General features: G+C 39.2%; 1 protein-coding gene across 2 annotated transcripts in view; it reads left to right on the forward strand.

Annotated features, from left to right (window-relative positions):
- Positions 1 to 2,611: 2,611 nt before the first annotated feature.
- IGDCC4 (immunoglobulin superfamily DCC subclass member 4) overlaps positions 2,612 to 15,281 on the forward strand; it is a 92,276-nt gene continuing 79,606 nt past the window's right edge. Inside the window, exon 1 of one of the 2 annotated variants that reach the window (XM_072402620.1) lies at positions 2,612 to 2,784. In XM_072402620.1, the coding sequence (XP_072258721.1) occupies positions 2,715 to 2,784 (70 nt within the window). In that variant the 5' untranslated portion in view covers positions 2,612 to 2,714. Of the gene's footprint in view, positions 2,785 to 2,999; positions 3,019 to 15,281 lie in introns of those variants that run through there. The other variant, XM_072402621.1, reaches the window with a different exon arrangement.

A 15,281-nucleotide genomic window follows, 5' to 3' on the forward strand; every position in this document is an offset into this window, starting at 1 on the left:
TAGGAGCTCAGCTAGCCCCATTTCATAGAACCTCTATCAACCTCTGGTAGAACCTTTGGGTTCCATAGATTCCTTATTTTAGACCATATCTTTATAGCACCAACATATTATGTTTATGTACATTAAGAAGTGGTTGTAAATGGCAGACAGACACAGACAGTGGCACAGAGAAAGGAGAGGATCCTGCCTCGAAGAGCTTACAATCTAAGAGGTGGGGGAAGTATCACACAATAGGAGGGGGGAATGGAATGGTGGGAAGTAATGAGGGTTTTAAGAGACAGAAGAAGATGGGTAGGCAAGTTTGGAAAAAATGGGTTTTAAGAGTTCTTTTAAATGTGCAGAAAGTAGGAGCAAGCTGAATGGGACAAAAAAACATTCCAGGTCCAGGGGATGTGCATGTGTGGTTCTGTCCATGATTGTCTAGTATCTGATAACGCCTTTACAAGATGAATAATCACTGCCTGAACTAATCTACAAGACTCAATCACCCCTGGCACCTCTGCATCACAATTCACTATTTTTTAACATCATTGCCCAGTTTTCGAACGCAAATTATTTGAACAACATTTATCCAGCATCTATCCAGGGCATTACATAGCCTATACTCTATTCCATCCCTGCACAACCAAGTAAATGATTAATATTTCTCAGATATTGAACTATGTTCTATAATTGATCAGTAGAAATTTGATTATATAATAAAGAGGAACTAAATTCTTACAATGAAAGTCCGAGAAGAAGCAGGTCCTTTATTAGAGATGGGATAGGCAATATTTCTGCTGCAATAAAATAACCTTACCTGCCTGATCACATTTTTTTTAATACATTCACTTGTCCTCATTCCATCGTGGGTGCCACCATTATCACCCGGTACTCTTCTCGGTTCCAGATCTTTATTCATCTCGATTGGTTGGGCCAGGATGACGTAGCTCTTGCACATGCTGGCGGGAGTTCATTCTGTCCCTGCAGCCCCCCAGATGCCCGTAATATCTCAGGATCAATCGCAGCTCAACATACAATAAAAATGAACGAACGGGCAGATAAGTTATTTTATTGCAGAAGGGACATCACCTGCACCTTCTGCAAAAAAACTCTTGTTGGAAAATTTTCACTGTGGAACTACAGTGTGCTAATGGGAACTAGCACTGTTGCTGTAATGTTTTGTCTTGTCTTTTATTATACTTTATATCAGGGAGCATTGCTGTTGGCTGATTGGGTGTCCCCTCAATGTTTTTTATATTAAATGAAAAAGTTGTGCATATATTGAATGCAGTGGTATGTACACCTTGCTGTAGAAGCCACCAAAAAAAAAAAGTTAAAAAGTAATTCCAAACTATGCGGCGGTCCATCAATTAATTTAAACGCCGCCCTCCCCTGTGCCCACACCCCAGTCTATCATCCAAACAGCAAGCATTCCCAATCAATATTCAATTGATGTGTCAATCAAGGGCGCCCTACTTTTTTTCTCCCCCACCCATATTTTTTTTATTTATTGATCGTTCTCAAACAACAAAATATACATCCATAACACAATATAAACCAAAACAACAACAGGAAAAAATTCAATTAAACAACAAAACCTAACCAAACATGGAAACAGAAAAAGGAAAAGAACTAAAATAAACAAACAAAGCAAAATATAAATAAAAGTAGGGAAAACTTCCCTTTTTTAAAAAAAAATATGTTTATTGAGGTTAAACAGTGAAAAAATAAAATACATACATTTTGTTTTTCAACCAATAAACAAGAACAAAAGAAAGAACAGATGATGTAACATTTTCAACATAAGTAGTCAAAGAGGTAGGTCAATACAAAAACTTCACTTTTTATATATTTTTGTTACAATCAGTATTTTTTTTCTATCAGATCGCTTGTCTAATCTATTAAGGCTGCGTACACGTGCAATAATTGTTGGAAACGAACGATCCACGACAGACTGTTCAATAATTGTTAACAAAAAAGTGAACAACGACTGGTCAGTAACACCACTGGACTAGGAATCTCGCTGGAAATTGGGCGATGATTGTTCATAATCTAGTCGTTCGTTCGTTTCTCCTGTACATGTCCTGCATCGTTTGAACGATCGTATCTAGCGTGTGTACATTATTGGTGGATTATATTTGAACGATCGTATCGCTACAGCATGTACAGAATTGTGCACAATGTGATCGTTCAAAATAACCGGGAATAATCCTTGATCGTTCTATTTCAAACGATAATTATTGCAGGTGTGTACCTAGCTTTAGAAAGTTTAAGACATAAAAAAAAAAATAAAACTTTGCAGCTCCCCAGACTTTTGTGTTAGAAATCATGAGTTTACAGACATGCATTGATTGTATTTCTTTGCAGATGTGTATGGTGAGGCTGCTGATGGATCCTACAAGCTGTATAGAGAATTCCTCCTGCTTAGAATATTTGGTGACCCCCCTGCTGTGATGAGTGCAGAGCTTCTCACAGACATGTGACCCCCTTTGTTACAATCAGACACTGGAGATGTCCTCAGACTGGCTCAGTAACCAATAGATGGCAGCAGAAGGACACACACATACCAAATGCCTAAATAAACAGAAAGGGGGTTAAAAAAAGGGGAGAGAGGAGGAAAAAAAAAACTTGTGCAAGATGGCGTCTGACTGGAGGGCTAGGGGGCCCCTCTCTGCATTCATGGCTTGGTGAGAGAGGGGCACAGGCAGCCTGGGGGGGATTCTGCACACTACATGGCGCTGGGAAGGCTGGCACTGCTGTGGGGATTGCACTGGGCAGGTTGTGTCCTGGTGGTGGCTGGAGGTAAGTGCTGAGATCTGGGGGGGCAGAGCTGTTATTACCCCCCCCCCCCCTTACCCTTGCTTGTAGCTGCACGATGCCAGGATTCTGCACCATCCGTGATGCCAGGATGGATCGCTGCAATCCATGCCATGCTGGGTGCAATAGACTGGCACACGATCAGAGCCCCCTCCCCATGTGCTAAATAGCAGATCGATACAGATACCGATCGATAGGTTGCTGCTGATGAATGATCTGGTAATATTGGCAGGTTGATGGATTCACCTATGGGCAATGTGACACAGGCTGATCTGTGCAGACAACATTTGGCCCCATGGTTATGTCTGGCTGAGATTTGATTTACAGACACGAAGGATTATTTTATTTTTCATATTTGTGATGTATCTGTCAGATCTAAGTGTGTAGGGGGGGGATGGCTGATTGATATTGGGGAAGGATGAGACAAAGCCAAGTGTTGATTGAGAAGTAGATGGGCATCTTGGAAGGTTGGATACATTGTATCTGTTTGTTACATTTGGATTATTGCTGACACCTGATATGAATGTTCCATGTAAGGGATGGTTTGGTCTGTAGGTGGACTTCCCATAGGGTTCTTCTATAGGTTCCTCTATAGGTGGACCTCCCATAGGGTTCTTCTATAGGTTCTTCTATAGGAGGACCTCCTTTAGGTTTCTTCTATATGTGGACCTTCCATAGAGTTCTTCTAAAGGTGGACCTACCATAGGGTTCTTTTATAGGTGGACCTCCCATAGGTTTCTTTTATAGGTGGACCTCCCATAGGTTTCTTTTATAGGTGGACCTCCCATAGGGTTCTTCTATAAGTGGGCCTCCCCCATAGGGTTCTTCTATAGGTGGACTTCCCATAGGGCTGTGATAGATGGAACTCCAAGTGATGGTGTCTGCATGATTCTGGGTCAAGTGACACTTGGAGCTAGCAGCATGGGACCTGATCCTTTCACCTGTCTGAAAGGGTGGCATTCTGATCACTGACTCCTAATGCAATGGGCATACTCTACACGGGACGTTCATCTCCTTGACCATCATTGTATCTGGGGGATTTATACCACTGAGCCCTGACTGTAAAAAGGTATTCATCCCATTGATCCTCAGTTAAGGGTTATTTTCCCAATGACTAGCATTGCTGTGGGGGTATTTATCCCACTGACCCATAATTTAAGGGGAACTCTTGCCACTGACCACCTCTGGACCTAATAAACCACTGACCCCTGCGGTAAGGGGCATCCTGACCATCACTGTAATGGGGGAAATTATTGCATTGACCCTCTATGTAAGGGATATTCTTGTCACTGACCATCATTCTAATGGGCAAATATACCTCTAACCCCTTTTTTAAGAAGAATTCTTGCCATTGACCACCACTGGAGTAATTATACCACTGATCCTTGATGTCAGGGGCATCTTGATTGTCACTGTAATGGGGGTGTTCATTTTACTAACCCTCTATGTAAGGGGTATTCTTGCCACTGACCACCATTGTAATAGGGGTAATTATCCAAGTGTCCCCTAATTTAAGGGGCATTCTTGCCACTGGCCACCACTTCATAGCACAGACCCCTGATGTAATGGGCATTCTGAACAACACTGTAATGAACCTCTATATAAGCAGTATTCCCGCCACCACCACTGTAACTGGGTATTTATCCCATTGACTACCAATGTAGGAGCATTCTCCCCACTGACCATCACTGTAACTGGGGCACTTACCACCAACGTATACAGGAATTATTCCACTAACCACCAATGTATACAGAAATTATTCCACTAACCACCAATGTATACAGGAATTATTCCACTAACCCCAACCCATACAGGAATTATTCCACTGACCACCAATGTATACAGGAATTATTCCACTAACCACCAACCTATACAGGAATTATTCCACTCTTTTGCAATCATATAAAAGATTGGGAACACCATCAAAGTTGTTGTTTGAATCAACAATTGCAACATACATCTGCTGTACTGTGATGAAAGTTCAATGGCTTCCCAGATGTGTTGCAGTGATTGAGTCATTGTGGTCATAGCAAACACAGGTGTGTAAGTGGCAGGTATGTGTGCACATTTCTGCAAAGGGTAAGTGCATGGAAATGTGAGACTGCAGCTTAACTTGTGTAAATCTGTAACTGCCACAGTAGCCCTGCTGGGCACACCTAAGACAAAACTGTCAGAGCTGTAACTACCACAACACTTTGAAGGTTGGTACATAGGGCCGAAATGTAAGTGGGGGCAGTTCTAAGCCCAATTATTTCCAATTTTTCCTTGTTTCCTCTTTTAGCCACCTCTGAATAATTGTTGCTAAATTCAGGAGGAGAAATGTAGATAGAAAATTTCTTGGAAACAGAGACGGTTTTAGCATGGGGCAAATTGGGCATTTGCCACGGGCCCCAACTTCTTAGTCCCTTAGGTTGAAATGAAATGTTATGCATTTGAATCCTTTATTTCATATTTGTCCAGGGTCATTTTTTTTGCCTAAAACTGTCCCAGGTTGAGAACAGTCAGAAAGCTCTCTATAATTCAGGGAAAATAATACTATCTTATATACCAGGCATAGGCAAACTATTGCCCATTTGGCTGTTTAAACCAGGCTGCTTTTACACGTAATTTAAATCAGTTCAAGGCTTTCATCCATCTGATACTGGCCAGGCGCATCTGTCAAATTTTAAAAATCATTGTGGCCCTTAAGCCAAAAAGTTTGCCCATCTCCGTCCTATATCCTTCCTTGTGGCCTGTAACGTAGCAGTGCAAGAAAAATCTGATTTTCTGACGGCATGATAATTCAGATGGACGTAAGGATTATTAATAATAATAAACAGGATTTATATAGTGCCAACATTACGCAGCGATGTACATTAAATATGGGTTGTAAATGACAGACAGATACAGACAGTGACACAGGAGGAGAGGACCGGGCCCCAAAGAGCTTACAATCTAGGGATGGAATCATTTCCAAATGGAGCCTTGTTTGGAGATGAATTTAAAAAAGAAAACCTAAGTCACTAATATTGCATGTGGTGTGGTTCCTTTATTACTTTTTGCAAACTTTAAACCCTGGCAAAGGTGCAAGAACAGTTGCTGGGCCACTAAAGTGCAATTTAATAGAAGGAAAGTAGCCCCAGGGCTTTTTTAGACCTATGGTGTAAAGCTGCATGGCTAGCGGCTCCCAGGCACACAGCAATCTACAAGTGACTGGCAAACCACACCACGGGTAACCAGAATTTCATACAGCTGTGACCTCTGTGCAAATCTTCAAACAACAACCGCACAACTACTTAGTCACTTACTTTTGGAAACCTCACAGTGATCTGCAGCAGCCGCTTACAAAAGTTTTTCCTCACCTCTCTCATTCACTTGAAAAGGAGAAGTTAGGATCACAGTTGAGCTGTCAGACTATTGCGGCTCACCATGGGTCCGAAATGGCCCTTATTAATCCATAGGGCCACAAGAAAAAATTAAAAGGGCCATTTACATTCCCAAAACACATTTTGACATTCCTGGTATAGGGATTAGGAATGATCACTCGTTTATCACTATTTAATTCTCCTAAATATCTGCATGTAGATTTGTATGATCTGTAGAGAGTCTTATGATCTGGAAATTATAAATTGTATGACTGTGTGATCAGGAGCATAAAACAAATTACAGAATTTCAGACTGATTTGTCCATCACTAATGGGTGACAAATAGCTTGGGTTTGGATCATTTCCTTTCATGTGATGTTCATTGCCATGTCATGCATTACTATGAATCTTTGTCTTGACAGCTACATGTGACTTTTTCGGTGATTGGGGTTGCCTCTCCACATCTTTGAAAGGAATGAACAATGTTTTCCTTGTTTTTAACATCCACATGTAAAAGTGATTGACTTGTGTTTAAAACAAGACAATTCACCCAAGGTTCACCAATTTGTTAATCAAATCTTATGTGAAAAATTAATGAATCTTGGATTAACAATGATAAAAAAAAACCTTATGTGTACATTGCAATATAAATGTACATTGGGGTAGCTGCACATTATATACTTTGCAGGCTCTGCTTCCTACCCTGCAGTGTTACACAATTTTTGTGTTTTACTGTTACTTTTATCAGTACAACCCACTTATTGAAAACAAAACCCTTCCTGTATATCCTATAACAGCAGTTGTATATATGAATGTTTAGTGGTTGTGAATACATTTTATTTCTAGGTAAATAAAGCTTTTTAATTATGTAAATATAACTTACTACATATGAATATTATCCCGGAACTTTTACACTACTTTCTACATGTTTTCTTTTTCCTTACCACATGTTGTAATAAAAAAAAATGTTTACAGAGCTCAATAGCTTATAGTAAATGAGGCACAGCAGCAACTCCTCCTTTATTTGATGGTGAATTAATTCAACAAAAAAACTCAAGACTGGCAGCTATTTCTGTTCTCTTTAAATGACCCTTAGTGCTCTGGAAATCCTTTGTTTATTATTAGATGTTTATTTGCAAAAACAAAAGATTGTTTACAATAATATAAAACTTCAGTTTAAAAGCATAATAAACATAACATAATAACATAAATATAAGATAAAAATAAACATTTACAGAAATCAATTTGCAGGTAGACAGAATCTATGCATAGTTAAGCTACCCCAGGGTTCTCCCCAGGCACTTTTAGCTGGGCGCACCACCCAGCACTTTTCAGCACCCACCCGGATGTTTTTGGGTGGTTACCAAAGAGTTTGTTCACAATACAGGGGCTGCCACCCACCTAAAATTTCTTCCCACCCGGCTTGAAAAAATTTCTGGGTTGAGCACTGTACCCCCCTTTTATTGATAATGGGTAGGTCTTCAACTTTCAGCTTCTTCACTTCTGCTGCTCCCACATTGTAGCAATGACTGCATACCTGGGACTGCCAGATAGGACCCATTGGACAAGAGGCTTTGAGAATAGAAAAAGTACAAAAACATTCTTTATACTGATCCTTGCAGTGCAGGGGAACCCTAATTCAGGGCTACATTCTGAAGCAAACATTAACGTCTGCAAAACGCGTTGAGTGATAATCAGAATTATTACAGTGCGTTTTATAGAAAAATATTTTGTTTTTGCTTTTGTTATTGATTTTGTATATAAAAAGTTTTTAGATTTTAATAGAATTGTTGGTCTGATCCACTGTCTAAAAAGTCCCATGGTTCAATCAACCTCTGTAAATCTATACTATACCGGGATGTGGCATTATAAAGGATTCTTGAATTATATGTGGCAGATAAGAGACATATAATTCGTCTATTTATATATTTTATAGTTGTTACATGTGTAGCTTTGACTCATTTACCATTTTGCTGGATAAAATGTGCACCAGTGCAGTATATTGCTCTAAAAAGTTTGGAGCGAACCAACCAAATTGGTTGTGTGTTCCAGCTTTCACAACTGAATCCCTAAATGATCCCTAACCTTGGAAGCAAAAGAAGCTACAAACAATCAACAGCCCAGGGTATCCTTCTGCCATCTCCTCCTCGGATAAATGATGTACACGCACCTGGCCATTCACAAAATCCTAAAGAAAAGATGATTGATCAGTCCAGGCGAACATTCCATGGTTCTGATGCTCATATGCGCAATGTAGGCACTTTCAGTGGTTGACAGAGGTCAGCATGCTTATGTAGAAAACAATTGCCACACATCAAGTTAAAATGTCTAGTTCCAAAGCTGTTAGGATCAACAAATCCATATGGCTACAAATCTATAGATCACATCTCCAGAAATGAACTTTATGGTGGCTTAGTCAGAGTATGGGGGCAGATGGGCATGGGCACTCTGCCTCTTCTTCAGCTATGTACATCAAGTTGGATCACACTGTGGTTCTCTCTTAGCCAGTATTAGGTTTTTCCCACAAAAGATCTTCTATGGGATTGGAACAGATGGGTTCTCCTCTTTACTTATCAATGTGCTAGGACCCTGTCACTGAGTTCAATGGTTGTCCCCCCTTGGACACTGGAAACAGCTCACAAGATCAGGCATTTTGGAGATGCTCTTTGGATACCATCTGTCCATGGCAATTTGCCCCATCAAAGACCCCCATATACCAATGCATGCCCGGTTTTCTCCTCCTACCTCCATATCACCTTTAAGGACTGTGCATTGACAGTGCCAATGAGACATTGTTATTGACAGTGCCAATGGGAAAATGTTATTCACTGCACCTGTCAGCAGAACCGGTCCATTACGCTTTAATGCTTTGGTGTTTGTTATCCTTTTATTTGTGTTGGGTAGAGGTGTGGACTACTTACCTTTCACCAGGCTTCGGCACAAACTCAGACAAAATCTCCCTAGCAATAATAATTTTACAGTGGTCCAAAGACTTTTCTTTGGAGAGTTATATGAAAAAAGTAAACTTATCCCATGGACATTATTAACTTTTACAACATATTTAAACAAAGATTAGATATTTATTTAAACAGTGCCCACAGATGAAGGTGATATAGTGGAATATATGACACATGAAGCTGACATGGTATATTTATTCTCACAATGAAAATGAAAGAGAATGCAGAGTTGTCAGGTGTAAAATAATTAAATTCTTACATTTACGATGACTTGAAATCCAGGAAATCAGAATGAGCTGTTCCAAATTTAGAGACAGTGATTAGGTGGAACCTGTGTTTTAGATATTGAGGGTTTAGTTTTTTGCTTTGCCATTGACCTTTGCTATGTCATATTATGATCTAATAATAATCTATAATGCCTGCTAAGGTTGTGCATTGCAGTGAATTTGACAAGTGTTTTAAAGCTGAACTCCAGCCGTACCTTTTTTATTTTACACACCTGTAGATTGTCCCTTCTAGTGATGAAAATCTTTTGCTTAACACAGCAGAGGTTGTGGTGATCTTAAGTGCTCTTCCTGCAAGCTCTTGTAACTCTTTAATGACCAAGACAAACTTTGCAGTTGTTTCCTTTTGCATATCAAAGCACAGCTTGCTGCAGAAGTTAATAAATGTCTAGGTTTAGATCTACATTTTTTTTTGCTTTGTGATTACCTCACAGTGAGAATTTTATCACCACGCTGCTTAATAATATATTGAGACAAACATCTGTCCTAATTGCATTTATTAAAATAATGTACATGTTCCGACTTACATAAAAATTCAACTTAGGAACAAACCTACAGCCCCTATCTCGTCTGTAACCCGGGGACAACCTGTTTATGGTTTGGAGAACAGTTTAATTGGCCTGAAAAGTCATGGTATCAGGTTATTCACCAAAGACTTTTTGTGATTCTATTGTTAGGATGTGGTCATGTTAATTGCAGCTCAGGATGGATCTTAAGTATTCTAAATCTTCAATACATTACAAATATACGTGTAACTTCTTGGTAAAGAAAACAATACTATCCAATAACAGAACATATTTTCCATTTCATCTTTCAAGTAGAATGAAAAGCTCTGTTCTGACATTGATTTTATGCTGATACTATTTTTGTACAGACATGACAGATAGGCATTGCAGGACAGGTTTTGAATTCTGCTCTAAATAATGAATGGTGAGGTGCGCACGCCGGATATACTGTAGTGCTGGTTTTCCCCAGACATAATCCGTCATATATTTATATATACAGAGGTGTGACGACTGACATTTTCAGAGAACAAATTCAGTGGCATAAAAACCATGACATCATGTAAGAGCAAATTACAATTACCAACTTCAAAACAGAGGTCCCATCTGGGGAAAGAGTGAGACCTGTTCAAAGATCAGCAACTGGCCGCTATCCCAAGGTCCAATAAGATAATTTTTAACAGGAAATATTGTACGTGAAGCCAAATGGATGTGTTCAGCATTCTTCTGCCTTTTCACTGTTGAGTGTCCTGGATGTGCCTAATAAGCAATGTTAGCGGTCCAAAGTGGCAACAACCCTATGAAATAACAGTTTCCATTTCTTGAAATGCTATAATAAATACCTTAAAAATGTTTTTTTCTGTAGGTGTCAGTTTTCTTTCCTGTAAGCCACTTTCCTAAAATGTTGTTAGATAAATATAGGAATTAACTAGTTTCTTGCAAGCAGCATGGAGTCCAGGTAATGTGTAAAGCAGCTCTGATGCCTATAGCAGCCAAAGCAAAAGTTTATTTTATTTTTCATGTGATGTAAGTGTTACTGGTTGCAATGGAATACTGCTCATCAATACAGGTGGCAGGCCTGAAATTTGAAGCAGCTGCTGTGACAAAACGTTTCTATTGTTTTTCTTTCTGATATGATATCTACTTTTTATCAAATAACTTTTTTATGCATCAGAATATTATACTAGTGAATCTTCCCAAAGTTATCAGTTCATTCACAGATTTCAACATTTCTACAATGAGAGGAGTCTAAGTTACCTATAAAATTAGGTATACAGGTAGTCCCCGAGTTAAGGACATCTGACATATGGCCGCCTCCTAGATACAAACGGGACTTCCCTGCTCGCTGTGTGCAGGATGGAGGCTTGAAGGTGGCGGTTCGCATTTTTTGCAGAAGAAATCTTTTGCAAAACACAGCTGAGGTTGTGGGTGATCTTAGGGGGGTGAGCTCTTTCTGCAACCTCTTGTAACTCTATATTGACCAAAACAAACTCTGCAGTTGTTTCTTTTTACATATCAAAGCACAGCTTGCTCCAGAAGTTAATGAATGTCTAGGCTCCATAAAGTATTTTTTTTTTTTTTGCTTTAAGTTTAACTCACAGTGAGGATTTTATACAGTAACTGACACCATGCTGCCTAATAATATGTTGAGACAAACATCTGTCCTAATTGCATGTATTAAAATAATGTACCTGTTCCAGCTTACATACAAGTTCAACTTAAGAACAAACCCACAGTCCCTATCTTGTATGTAACCCGGGGACTACCTGTACTGTTGTAAATGGTTTGTATAAGTTTTTTGTATTAGTGACCCCATGGGACTGAAGTCTGGGTGAGGTATTAGGCGGCTTTGGAAAGATTTGCTGCAATTTTACCTCTGAAGCTGAGACAGATTCTCACTCCAAGCATATGCTTAGTTAAGAAGTGGTCAGGGCCATGTTTTATATTGCTGCAGTGCTGTTGCTTTTAAGCAGTAAATGGATACATTTATAAATTAACTGAACTTTCACACTAAATCTATTTTTCCTCTTCTGCTCTGCCTTGCTGTAAAATAGAAAGGATAAAGTTCTTCCATTATGATCTAACCCAGCACTTGCATAGTGCTTTTCTCAGAATAACCACACAATGCGGTGGTTGAGCATCTGCAGCATAATGATGTTTTCTCTACTTACATCATATTCCTGTGCTGTCATTTAGTGGTAGCGCACCTGATTTAGGTATTCATAGCAATAATCTGGTCGGGTGGGTTATACAGTATATGAGCACCAATGAAAGTTTAAGCTATAAAAAGGAAAACAATTTGTTGAAAGAAACAGCTCAAAATGGAAAGGCCACTCCCATTAGGCCTGATTTATTAAAGGTCTCCCAGATGGGAGAAGATAGACTATCATGGAAAAACCTGGGTGATCCAACAATGCTGGTCTGGATTTCTTAAAAGTAGTTTGCAATTAGTTGGCAAATGTTTTCAATCCTGGACTAGATCTTTTGTAAGCTTTGATGGATCATCCAGGTTCTTCCATGATAGTCAACCTTCTGCAGTCCTGGAGAGCTTTAATAACTTCAAACCAATATGTTTGGATTAGTGGCAATTATATCAATGAGAAGCAGATCTCTAAGTTTTCTTTTTTCATGATCAATGTGCCTTTAAGTCTTCAATATTTGTATCCAATTTGAAATGATCAATGCGTGCCTTTAGAGGTACTTACAAATACCTTGTGATGACTTCCAGAGTCACCTTCCTATATTCACTATTGGCCAATGAGGTCCCTTTCAGACCTGGGGCGTAAAACCACATGGTTGGCATCTCGCGGGTGCCCTTATCACTGCTGCTGTGCACCCGGGAGCAGAAAAATGCTCTATTAGTAACCAGATTAGCAGTGCAAATCTTGAAACAAAAAATATGTAGCTTAAAGTGACTGCAATCTTGCCAAAAATGTTTTCCAAACTCTCCCAATCACTTTAATAGGAAGGTTTGGGATGGCCATTGAGCCCATGGAAAAACACTGTGGTTATTTAGATTCAATAATGACATATACAATATACCTGCTTCATGCTTGACTTCCAAAACTGTGACATTATTTGTGAGTTTTGGGCACGTAGGCAGAAATTGTTTTGTAGAGGTCCAACAGACCTCCTCATTTAGATTACTGCTCCCCTACAAAAAGTAAGAGGGCCATTACTCAGGCTGTGGCTACTTTCCAAAGTAAAACTAGACATCATGCACCTTTGTTTTTAATGCACATATAATGTCTTTAGCTGCTTTAATTAAAACTTCAATTGGGCTTTAAACTTTTAAAAAATATTCCCTAAGAAGCAATGGCAGAAGGTGCCAGCTGTTATATTTGTTAGCCAGAAACCTACTCTAGTTTGTTACCTTTGATCTTGGTTTCACTTTATTTTAAAGGATTTAGATTCCTTAACCTCTGGACTAAAACCTACCCTGAACTAAGCCCCACTCACCAGCTGTCTCATTTTTCAGTGACAGCAGCTCAATGGTCAGTAAGAGCGCATTCATGCACACATGGATTTACTTGTGCAGAAACAGGAACCCAAGAGGACCTAAAGTTCAATATATTCCATACTTTTCATAGACGATTGTGAAAAAAAATTAATAAATAGTGTCATGATCCTGCAAATTAGCACTTTACAATATGAAATAGCACTTTTTAGCTTCATTGACAAAAACTTGCTCAGATGTAGGATCTTCCTTGGGAACTTTTTTGCACCGCTTCCTAAAGTAGAGCTGACCAACCACTTGTAATGATTATGGGATCTGAAAGACACAAATTAGGAATTATTTCTAGTGAACATTTGGCTTTGTTGTATATGAGAAATGTAGAAAATGTGTTTTTGATGAAAAGACTATTAAGTGTTATTGAATGACTAAGAGAAGAAATTATGTCCTGCAGTCACTAGTTGGACTTGTATCCATATTATATTATAAGATATAGATTTCCAACTGCTTGCTTGATCAAAACTTTTATTTATGAAAGATAAAATGTTTTGTTCTATGTGTAACTGTTCACTGGCTACATTTGTCACCCAGGAGTTTGCTGTTGGTAAACCTGTAAAATCGTTGTCTAAAATCATTGCTCTACTCTTAATAAATTCCGCAACACATTTGTCCCTATTAAATTAACTAGATTATTTTCTTTCATTTTTACCTTAATTTGTAATGTAAAACAAACCCATTGTGCATTCCAACACTTCAGGAACTATTACATAAATATTGCATTCTTTCACATACTTGTGTATACACATACTTTCCTATACACATACTTGTGTATAAGTCGATCTGCGTTTAAGCCGAGGTACCTATTTTTAACTTGGAAAATTTTTTGACTTGCGCATAAGCCAAGGGTGGGAAATGCTGCAGCTACTGGCAAGTTTCAATATTCAAAATAAATACCAATAAAATTGCATAATACGGCCATTACAGCCATAATATGGTAAACAAATACCATAGAGAGAATTTAGTGGTTAGGTAGGTATACTACTTACCGTACCTAACCACTAAATTCTCTTTAACCTCTCTGGCGATATGATTCTGTCCGGAAAACGTGGCTGAAAGTGGTACTGCATTCAGCCACTGTACCCCCCTAGCGTTCTAATTCTCTCCGTATTTCCACGCAAAAAATGTTACATTTTTTTGCATGGAAATTGATTTTACATTGTAGGCCTCGAATTCTTAGGCATAACCCACCAAAATATGTCCAATATTTAATAAATTTATTAATATATATTAATTAAAAAAAAACCCAAAATAAAAAAATCTGTTAAAAAAAAAAAAATAGTGTTGATCTGCTGATCCTCCCGCCTGCACCAACGTCACCAGGGAAACCCCGGAGATCGTCTCCACATTCGGTAGCTGAAGACGGAAGATGTGTGCGGAGGAGCTGCGGGGGCAAGGTAAGTGGGGTTTTTTAGTAGTAATCTGATATCATACAATGTTGTATGACAATCAGATTGCACTGTAACGGTATTTACTACCATTCCCTCCTTTGAATTTGGCGCAGAATTTACCCCTGCCTGTAGCCGCTGTAACTTTGGCGTACCCCCGCCGGCTTTTGCGGCCAGCGTAATTCTGCCGGAGCTTGATTGCATTGTCATCGGGACAGAAACCACTGGATGCGGCTGCTGGATCGATGCTTCCATGCACCTGACTGGCATATAAGCCGAGGGTGACTTTTTCAGCACATTTTGGGTGCTGAAAAAAGACAGTTTATACTCAGGAATATACGGTACTTGGTGCGGGCAGGTTGTACATTAACCCCCTAACCGCTAAGCCCGTAATTTCTCGCACTAAATATTTTTGCTCTTTTGGACAACCCCGTATTTTTTCGCCTACACTAAAATCCCCACTTACCTGGTCCCGCTGTGCTAATCCAGCGTCGG

The sequence above is a fragment of the Pyxicephalus adspersus genome, chromosome 2 (genome assembly GCF_032062135.1).
Source record: "Pyxicephalus adspersus chromosome 2, UCB_Pads_2.0, whole genome shotgun sequence".
Classification (NCBI taxonomy): Eukaryota; Metazoa; Chordata; class Amphibia; order Anura; family Pyxicephalidae; genus Pyxicephalus; species Pyxicephalus adspersus.